The sequence below is a fragment of the Pundamilia nyererei genome, unplaced genomic scaffold (assembly GCF_000239375.1).
Source record: "Pundamilia nyererei isolate P.nyererei 1_Seehausen unplaced genomic scaffold, PunNye1.0 scaffold00494, whole genome shotgun sequence".
Classification (NCBI taxonomy): domain Eukaryota; kingdom Metazoa; phylum Chordata; class Actinopteri; order Cichliformes; family Cichlidae; genus Pundamilia; species Pundamilia nyererei.
Window position 1 is genome coordinate 65532 of NW_005187895.1, and position 10940 is coordinate 76471.

The following is a 10940-nucleotide window of genomic DNA, read 5'->3' on the forward strand; positions in this document are numbered from 1 at the left end:
CACACACACACACACACACACACACACACACACACACACACACACATTTCCCTTGCTCTGTTAAATAGATGTGATAACACACTGGCCCGGGTGTAAGACTGTGTTTGCTTTCTTTGAAGGAGCTTCTGACAAATACATTCAAGATGTGTGAAAACGAGTTCCTGGACTCTCTCGACGTCTTTGATGCAGAGAGGAAATCTGTGGAACAGCCACCATTAATGGCTGCTACAGACAAGAGCTCATGTCGATTAAATAAAAAAAGAAAAAACACTAATGAGGGTGTTTTACTGGCTTTTACCTGAAGAGAAAAGGCTTCGCTGTCCTCACAAACACATGTCTGGGTCTTCCTACAGTCGCGCCAGTGTGGTGGGGAAAAAAAGCCAGCATGATGCTCACACTGCCCTGCAGGAGTTAAATATTGTTGTGTAGTTTGTGGGTTACAATCACTTTTAAAGTGTGGCTTTGCTCCAGTTTCACTGCCGGCGTTTGTCCTGATTAATGACGCAGCGATTAGTTGAGCAACAAAACAAATTAAATTTAAAAAAAAATAGCTGCTGGCATTTTTTTAAACCTCAAGAAATTGCAAACTTGCTACACACGAAGTGAGTTTTCACCTCAGTAAACAGCAGTCAGCAAATGGATGTGTGAGAATCAGCTGCCTTGGTCTGCAGGTGATGCAGCATTGGTGTGGTTTTAATTTGCAGCTGTAAATAACTAAAGAGCAAAACTGTGATGATGCTGATCCTGACTGTAAGCATGGAGGGAACATGTTTAGGGTGGGTGATCCCTGAGAAAGTTTGTCATGTTCATATTCATATTGGTGTCACAAAAAGACATAGATCACACTGATGTTTCTGTATCTCTTTGGAGTTCTCTATACAGTTGTTTTGCATCTTGTCATGCTCATTTTGTGCTTTTTAATAATGGTTTTGCATCTCTCTGTGGTTCTTTAAAGTATCTTTGTGTTTATCATCTCGATCACTTTAATTACTCCGAGGGCCTGCAGGGCACACAGAGTAATCCTGTGATCCACAGAAACACCAGGACTGCGCTCCATCAAGACGATTATTTACTTTCACCTTGTTTCATCCAGACACAGAATGCATATAAAACATGGACATAACCTCTGGATCAGCCAAGCAAAGCCAAAGTGGAAGTGCCTTAAACTGCAATATTTCTAGTAGCTTGCAGCAGGAAACTTAACTGGTAAGTCAAACTGCTCAGCTTTAAGCATCACAAAAGTGACGTCACCATGGCCACGCCTAACTTTTACATAAAGCATGTGTCTTTATAAGAGGCTAAATATTTTTAAAATTTGATTTTATAAACAATCAGAAGCTCACACTGGAGAAGGTGGACTCTAAAACCCTGAACTTATCATAATAATGATACTGGGTTTTTTGTTGATCGACTAACCGCTGCAGTCATTTTTTGTCTCCCTCACACACACGCACACACACACAGTATCTAAGAGTGCTCCTGTCCCTGACTCTGGCTCTCCTGAGTGTCTTGCCCCCAGCCGAGGCCGTTGATGGGCGCGTGTTTGTCCCAGCTGTCCGTGTTGTGCCCATGCTTCCTCTGGTGGCGTTTGTAGTTGTCCCAGTGGCCCGTGGTGTAGCCGCACTCGCCGCATGCGTACGGCTTCTCGCCCGTGTGCCGCAGCATGTGCCTCTTCAGGTTCATGCTCTGGTTGCAGGAGTAGCCGCAGATGGAACAGTGGAACGGCTTGGCGCCCGAGTGGATGCGCTCGTGACGTCGCAGGTTAGCCAAGTTCCCGCAGGCGTAGCTGCACGACGGGCACTGGTAAGGCTTCTCGCCTGTGTGCACACGCAGGTGCCGCTTGAGGTTGTCGAGATGTGAGGAGGTGTAGGGGCAGTGCGGGCAGCGGTGAGGCTTCTCCTCTGAGTGGACGTGGGAGTGGCGGGCCAGATGGTTGGGGTAGTGGGACAGGAAGGGGCAGTGAGGGCAGCGGTACAGCTTGTTGCTGCGCTGACCACGCCGGGATCCCCGAGACACGTCCCTGCTGCAGGGAGCCCTTGAGTTGTCTTTGGAGCAACGGCGGCAAACCTGGAAAAATAACAGAGCACAGTGAGAGGAAACATTTCCTGTGGACAGATCATACAATCAAACGGTCATTAACCAGAATCGCCGCTCTGTGGTGGTCATTAGAAAGCCTGCAGGTTTAAAACGTTCCCACAGTGGGATAGCCACCTTCAACATCAGTTTTTCCTTCCCACATTCACCAAGTGCTTGCTTATAGATGGTCATCTGATTGTTGAAGATTCTCTGGATTATTTTAGGCGCTTTACATTACAATATAAAGTCTCTTTAGCCAAGTGTTTTTGTATATTGATGCTATATAAATATAATTGAACTGAAAAGAATAAGATAATGAGGCATATTACACATTTGTTCATCTATTAATACTTATGAGCTTTTAACGCAGCCCTGACGTGACAAAATTGCTCACAAATCCTAATTAGCAGCAGCAGCAGCAGAAAGTTTTACAAAGTTTTTAAATGACAGGGACTAAAAAGTGTTCGGGCATTGGGGGGGGAAAAAGTACTTGTTTGAAGGTGTGGCTGAATGAGGTTTGTAGTAAGGAAGCACTTTAATTATTCAATTTGTGTAGAACAGCACTATATCAGTACCAGTCCATTAACAACTAAATCATTAAGATTTTTCCTGTCAGGAGGTTGATTGATCCTGCTGGGACCATAGAGAACTTGTAGATAGAGCTGAAGACACAATACGGGGTGAAAATGGCATGTATTGGAAATCTGACAAAAAAAATTATGACAAAATTTATCAAAACCGATGAGAGAATACCGCCATCTGAATCTATGGCGGCCTGAACATGTGCACCACCTTAAGATTGCCACTGACTTTTTAGCTTGTGACAGCAGTATGAGGGAGGAAGTCACTCTGCTATCGTTAATGTAAAGTGGGAAAATGTGGAAGTTTGTGGTGGGCGGAGCTTCTGTTTTTCTGTTTGTCGTGGAAACAAACTACACATTGTACAACCCCTCATTTCATCCTAAAGTTTACAGAGGATCTTTCAAAGAAAACCAGCTTTGTTTTGGTAAACAAACCTGTCCTCCATCGCCCTCCACCTCTCCCTCTGCCTTGTCGCCCTCTAGGTCAGACTCCTCCAGGGTGAGGCCGCACACCCGGCAGCAGAGCGGGAAGAGGAGGACTGGAAGGGGGCCGGAGGGGGAGCCGAGTCCTCCCAACGTCTGGAGGTAAGCAGAGTCCTGGGACACTCGCAGGGTCAGGTCTGACATGACTGCAGACACATAGGGAAGCATTCAAAAGGCAAAGTTGTTTGGATCATTATTAGCTGTAGTGTAAACACGTTCTTCTAGATGTTCCCCATCATGCAGTTCAGTTTTAGGTCACTGAGCACTAAGACAGAGAGAATTTCTCTTCCTCATTTTGCTGACTTGCTTCCTCTTTTCTGCTCTGCTAACTGCTTCCAAGATGAGAAATCTCCCCCTCAGAAAAAGTTGTTTTTTTTTAAATTCAGAGTTGTCAAATCTCCAAAATGTAAACCTTCCACATGTCATCAAACCTCTGCTCTGGGTTTGTGATATTCCCAGGTTTTAAGTGTGCTTTCAATCTAGAAATTTCTACATAAAGAACAGCTTAAAAAGCCTGGTTAGTTTTTAAATCACAAAACTACAGGAATACCACAGGATATATGTGAGCATTTTGCTAAATGGGAAATGCAGGCGTCATGTGTGTGTTTGTGGGGCTTGACCCAAACAAGCAAGAAAAGTGAGCGTATCTCACGGCTCCGTCACAAAGACACTAAATTGTAGTAAGAGACTTTAAAAACAGAATTACAAAGAGACTCGACGTCAGAGTGGTTTCCTTTATCAAAAAGAGATGCATGTGACTATAACCAACAGACAAACACACGAACATTTAATCAACTGATAATGAAAAACTGAATACCCAACATGTGGTCACACTGAAGCTGAAATCTATCGCTGCTGTTATAATGATGATTTCACAACGACACAATAACACATGCTTCGCTCTTAGATCTGCAGTGTTTCCCCTGCCTTTCCCTCGGAGGGCAGTCCCCAACCCGAGAGAGAGAGAGAGAGAGAGAGAGAGAGAGAGAGAGAGAGAGAGAGAGAGAGAGCGAGAGAGCAAAACAAAATACACACATCTCATACACATATATAAGCGTTATGTAGACATATTTGAAATTACATCTAAAGTTAAACACTAACTTTAAGTAGGGCTGCACGATTTTGCATAAAATGAGAATCACGATTTTTTTGCTTAGAATTGAGATCACGATTCTCTCACGATTTTCTTTTCCAGTATAAATATTTAATGCACTTATTAACTGCACATCAACTTCGTAACAGTTGAGACTGAACATGAAAACAATAAATAAACATAAAACAACAAATGTTTCATGTTTTGTTGTTGCCGCAAAATGTTGTACTGCTTGAAATTCCGTCTCTACCGTTGCTCGACGCTGCGTGTATAGAGCAGGTAGTGCAACAATAGAAAAATAGTTGCGGGACGGCACTGTGTAGCGTTTGTCTAGGGTGTTGATCATTTTCCTAAATCCCTCGTTTTGCACAGTGTTGATGGGAGCCATATCTTTGGTCAGGTGATAATTAATAGCCTCCTTAATTTCCCTATACACGTCGAACTCCTGCGGGAGTTCGACGGGTATAGGGAAGCGCTGTATAAGGTTCCCGTTATTGATGTTTGGGTGGTTGACCGGGACGGATTTTCTCCAGTCACTTTCTCGTCATCCCTGACGTGCTCTCCGTTGTTTTTTCCCTGCTAATTTTAGCAGCCAGCTTCTGTATCACGTGGTATAAGGCTCCGCCCTTGTCATTTGTTGAGCAGGAAGAGTGAGCGCTTGTTTTCATGCAGAGTACGTCCCGAATCAAAATGCGGTACAATCGTCGTCGTCTTTTTTTTTTTTTTTTTTTTAAATCGTTGTCATTTGGAAATGAGATTTCAGTATGAATCGAGATCGCGATTTTCTAACGATTAATCGTGCAGCCCTAACTTTAAGGTTTACAATTTTATATGTTTTAATATATTCTAACAAGAATTCTTATCATTCATTAAAAATGGATATCATCACAGCTTTATCTCGTGGCTAAATCACCATGGTAACTGATGCTAAAAAAACATAACACGGTTGGGGGCCAGGTAATATTTTCAAAGTTTTCAAATTGGCTGGAAGAGCCACTTTTGCACCAGTTCATTCATTTGCAGCATGTTTTAAGTTGTTAAGAAACAAAGCATATAAAGCATGTATGTGTTATGAACTTTGCTCGTGGTGTACACCTTTGCCACAGACCAGATAATTTTGCATTACATCATGGCAAGAAAGAGGGTGTGCTTCCTTTATCACATGACTCTATGTTATTCACCTAACCTGTCACGGTCCACAGAGCACACTGGAGCACTGGTGACACCAACTTTACCCAAACTGAAAACAAGTCATTACTGTAAATGCATTACAAGAAAAATCCCGTAAACAGGTGTTAATCGGTCTAAAATCCCAGAGGAGAACTTTTCCAGGAAGCCTCCAAACCCACCAAAGAGGGAAACACTGAACAAAAAGACATCGCTGTGACTTCTCCTAAATGACTGCTTTTTGACATTAGTGGCACACCCTGCTACGTAGACGATCTGAAAATGTTATTTATACTGATGATGATGAACTGAGTTTTCAGTCCAAAGGTGACATATATAAAAGTTAGTTGTCAGATTAGCAATCAGAAAGAGTTTCCTTCAAAGTGATTAAAAAAGAGAGAGAAGCTGCAGGCAGCCTGTGAAATTATTGATTAACAAACTTGTTTTAACACAAATTCATCAGCTTTTTAACTCTGAGACCGTAATTGATGTAAAGGTTTGTGTTTACTCACCTTCTTCAGCATCACCGTTTGCCTTTTTCCGTCTTCCCCGTCTTTTCTCCTTCTCCCTCCTCTGCGGTCTCTCCTGCGTGTGCATGCGCTGGTGTCTGCGCAGGTTGCCGAGGGAGCTGCAGGCGTAGCTGCACTGGTGGCACCTGTACGGTTTCTCCCCGGTGTGTGTGCGGGCGTGGCGCTGCAGGTTGACGAGCTGGGCTGAGGCGTAGGGGCAGACAGGGCAGCGGTACGGCTTCTGCCCGTCATGGGTCCGCATGTGGCGTTTGAGATGGTTGGAGTAGCGCGAGGTAAATGTGCACAGCGAACAGGAGTACAGTTTAGAGGCGGGGTCCGCAACACCGCTGGCTTTGTCTACGTTTCTCCCCTTCCTTTTGGAGCTGCCGCCGAGGGATCTATCGGACAGGTTGGAACCGTCCAACTGAGAGGAGTCGATGGAGGTGCCATGCTGGAGGCCCTCCTCACAGGAGAGACAATAAAGCTCTGCCCCTAGGTCGAGTCCTACACCTGGAATGAAATATATCACATTTTCTAATGTTAAAATAATTAAAACAATATTAATATTAAACAATATTATATTGATTCAGTACAAACAAAGTAAAAACAAACCTCTGCAGCCATTTGTACTGATCTAACCTAGGCATTTGACACAGTGGATGATAAATCTTAAAGCAAAGACTTGTCAGAGCAGGGCGGTTCAAATTGGGTACATACATACGCTACAATCATTATGTTGGTTGTATTATAGTGAAACTTTAATTTTTATCATAATCTACTCATCTGCACATAATCCAATAACCAGGCTCTCTACAATAACCTTTTAATACAGTACAGCACAACCTGATGATAAACTTTTCATGTATTCCTACAGTTCTGAGTTTGAGTTAGCATATTAATACATTCATGCAGAATTACACTTGATTACTCTTTCTTGTTTACACCTACCAATCAGTAACCAGTGAGAAAACTGAAACTGGTCTTTTATTTTACATTGAGTTGCGTCTGCTCTCTGAGGCAAGAAATAGACTTGCTGTTTCCACGTTAATGCCAGTGGTGGACTATGTAGATGTGACTCATATGCATGTGTGTTCATGTGCTTACATATGCTGGATTCTATCCATCATAGAGTTGTGAGATTTACTGGACAGTGAACTCAAATCAAAGAAGTGAAAATATTCCAATATCACTCTGTGCCCAGGTCTTTTTTATGTTTAACTCCACATGTAAACAGCCTGGCATGTTATAGTCAGTCAGTAGTTACCAAGATCTAAGCCTGCCCCCAAAGGTGTGTCTCCCAGAAGCTGACCACATCCCTTACAGGAGAGGAACGCTGGGAAGGTGGAGTCTGTCGGTGCTGACGAGTCGTCCTCCACACTTAGAGAGAAGACAGTCATACCTGAAGAAGAACACAGGGTTAAACAGACAGTCGCTTCAACCTTTGAGGAGAAAAATTCAACTCTCATGGGGTTTGAGGAAATAACCGCTGCATTTAAAAACTTAATTTATTACAGGAATGATTTATATATTTATGCTGGCAGCTGAGGCACGCTGAACTCACTTCTCCTGAGTGAGGTGTTGCAACTCAGAAGGAAATCAGCAGCATCAGCGCTGGAGCAGAAATAGAAGTCAAAACAAGAAACAACATGACAACTTAAGTTAGTCAGTTGGAGAATCTACTTCTCCGAGCTCCTAACATAGCGATGAAATGTCTTTGCCCTCTATACATCAGCCTGTACCATAAGTGACATCACAAAAGCTGCATCAGCTTTCGACTTCTACTACTCCTACACCAGCACTGATGCTGAGATTATTTCTGAGTGGTGACACCGGTGGTTCAGGCAAAGAGCGAGTCCTTTACAACTCAGTTGCTAGTATGGACCTGTGAGGACTTCACAGTTGGTGCACGAACGCCACCTGCATGCTCAGTCGTTCATTGCTCTTTCACTCCAGCATCATCTATGGAAGCCCAGACAAGTTAAAAAGTGAAAATACAGCATACTTTTCATTTTAGCTCAACATTTGTGACTCTTTAACTTGGCTTCAAATGTGAATTTTAAAATCTATAAGCTATTTTCAGCTTCTCCTTTACCACAAGGGGTCACCACAGTGGTTAGCGCCACACATTTCATTTGGCAGATTTTTACACTCAACACATTTCACTTACCCAGTGATAAACTAATAATGCAGACTAATTACCCAATAATACATTCAGCTTACATTCTGTTTAACTTTCTGAATTTTTAATTAGCAAACATTTGACTTTTAACTTGCGCTACAGAAATGGGTTTGCATATTATTTCACTTTCAACAAACTCAGAGACAAACTTATGGTACAAAGTACCATAAACTCAAAATCTTAAATACGGAAAGCACATCAGTTTGAACTTGTAAGTCTTTTCGAGCCCGATCATCAAAGGGACCATACCTCACCTGATTACCAGGATTCGGGAGAACAATGTTTAAATATTGTGTGAGCACAGGGTCAATGCTTCAGTCAAAACAGAGAGAAAAGCCTAATAAAAACATGTGGAATGTTTAAATATGTGGCTTGCTTTCCAACCCCGTGTATGTAAAAACCTGTGTGTGTGTTACTGACCAGACTCTCTATCCAGTCCCATGATCTCCGAGTCTCCAAACTCCAGCTCGCCGCTCAGCAGGAAGTCGCTGTCCAAAACGAGACAGCCCGGCTCACACACCACTGCCCCATCCTCAGAGTCCACTGAGTGCAAACAGACACACAAACATTTCTCATAATTTCCTGTATAAACACACCTGACCAAATGAAGACAAACGCCAAGCCCATCCTGAAACACAAAGTCAGCTTCTACCTGAGGGTGTTAAAAAGTCTGGGTTTCACTCAAAGGCTTCCCTTTGTGATACGAGCTGTAAAACTGTGAACATCTGACACAAACATCAACATCTCTTCTCTTTATGTAACAAATTTTCATTTCCTTTAAAAAAACAAAACAAACAACAACCCCCCCCCAAAAAAAAAAAACAAAACCAAAAAAAAACCCCCAGACACATTTATAGATTGCAGGGTTGTTGGTTGTTTTTTTAACAGTAATAAAAAAGAAGATGTTTAAAGACAAAAATCAGGCTCATGTTTCACATACACATGTTTTTTTGTTTGTTTTTGTTTTAAAATTTGGCTGCAGAGAACACATTTGATAAACGGGACAGAAGACAGCCGATAACAGAGTTTGTGCTCGAAAACACACAAAAAGAAGAAGAAGAAGAAGGATAACAGCAAAGGAGGTGGAGAGGAAACGAGAAGGAAATCGGTGAGCATGAGATAAGTGCTGAGGAGGAAGAGCTGTGGGGTGAGGAACGAGGCTGAGAGGGTCAGGAAGAGGAAGACGAGTCGAACACAGAACTGATGATACAGGACATTTTTATACTCTTAAACCTCTGAGCAGACATTTGTTGACCCAGCTTAGAGCAATTCTAACTTTTAATGTCACAAAGAAAATAAAAACTTACTGATAATTAAAAATATTTACACTAAATATTAAGGAAACTTAAAATTATTCTCTTTATTCCCATTTTCCTGAGCTTTAATTTGAAACCTACAAAACCTACTTTTTCAAACAGTTTGCATAACTATTAACAGTAGTTAGAGTAGAAAATTATTCTGCTGCGGTTTTTCTGACCTATTTGTCTTTTAGAGGTCAATGACAAACACTGGCTAATGTAATCTTTAATAATTAACTTTTTAATCATAACTACAAAGTAATTAGAATTTAAGGTTCTGAGACATTTACTAAGACAAGATAAACTAATTCAGGAAAAATATGGGGTGCTTTTGCAGATTTATTTAGATTAATTTAGAGAATTAAGATGTTTTTCCTTCTCAAAATGGGCCTCTGGAGACCAATACACACATCCAATTAAGGCAAAAGTCTGAGTTTTCCTGTCATTTCAGGCTATTTTAAATGTGACGATTAGGCCTAAGTAAACTAAGCCCTGCTTAAAAAAAAGAATAAGTGAAAAACATTTATATGAGACGCTTGTTGATTTCTGTTTGGTTGAAACCTTTTTAGTAGGAACCAAAAATATAACAACAGAAGCAATCGTTAGCTGCAGACCAGCAGCCAGAGGACAGAAAGTAACAAACACCACAACTCATTAAAAATTTTCAAACTAATTCAAGCTGCACTGTGCTTGCTCCCTGCATCGACTAAAGAAAACAAAGATGCTGTATGACAAGTTTAAGGCTGCGCAGGTGAGTAGGAATTAAGAAGGTAAAAGGGTTTCAAAAGGGTTATAAGGACATTTCCAAGTTATACATTCTACAGAGACAGAGATTATCCACAAATGGAAGACATTCAAGACAGCTGCCAGTCTTCCCAGGAGTGGAAATCGCAGCAAATTCACCCCAGTGTCAGACTGTGCAAGGCCCAGAGAAAATACAAAAAACCCTAAGAGCTTCATTTCAGATTCTACAGGCCTCGGTTACCTTAGTTAAATGTCTATGACAGCACAATTAGAAAAAGACTAATTAACTGTGGCTTGTTTGCAAGAACTGGCAGGCACTGAAAGCCTCTTCTCTCATGACATGACAGCACAACTTAGATTTCCAAAGCTGCAAATCACAAGACTTCTGGAAGTCCTTTGCACAGCAAGATCAAAATCAAACTCAGCATATCAGCACAAAAATCTCATAACAGCTGTCAGCGTGGTGGTGGAAGGGTCATGATTTGGACTTATTATATAGACAGGACCTGGACATCTTGCAGTCATTGACTCAACCATGAACTCTTCTGTGTATACCAAAGTATTCTACAGTCAAACATGAGGCTGTCTGTGTGACAGCTAAAGATTATTTTACGTTATTGGTACAAACAGGGTCATTCAACTGAACAATGATCCCAAGCCTTGCTACAAATCTTAAATGAATACAGTGGGGCAAAAAAGTATTTAGTCAGCCACCGATTGTGCAAGTTCCTCCACCTAAAATGATGACAGAGGTCAGTAATTTGCACCAGAGGTACACTTCAACTGTGAGAGACAGAATGTGAAAAAAAA

The 10940-nt window shown here is 41.8% G+C and overlaps 1 protein-coding gene across 2 annotated transcripts in view; it reads right to left on the minus strand.

The window, feature by feature from the left end:
* Positions 1-6: 6 nt before the first annotated feature.
* Positions 7-10940, minus strand: part of znf513b (zinc finger protein 513b) — a 14332-nt gene continuing 3398 nt past the window's right edge. The window contains exons 3-7 of one of the 2 annotated variants that reach the window (XM_005754005.1): positions 8509-8631; positions 7231-7308; positions 5913-6419; positions 3093-3286; positions 7-2067 (exon numbers count right to left, since the gene is read on the minus strand). In XM_005754005.1, the coding sequence (XP_005754062.1) occupies positions 1468-2067; positions 3093-3286; positions 5913-6419; positions 7231-7308; positions 8509-8631 (1502 nt within the window). In that variant the 3' untranslated portion in view covers positions 7-1467. Of the gene's footprint in view, positions 2068-3092; positions 3287-5912; positions 6420-7173; positions 7309-8508; positions 8632-10940 lie in introns of both variants that reach the window. The other variant, XM_013916166.1, reaches the window with a different exon arrangement.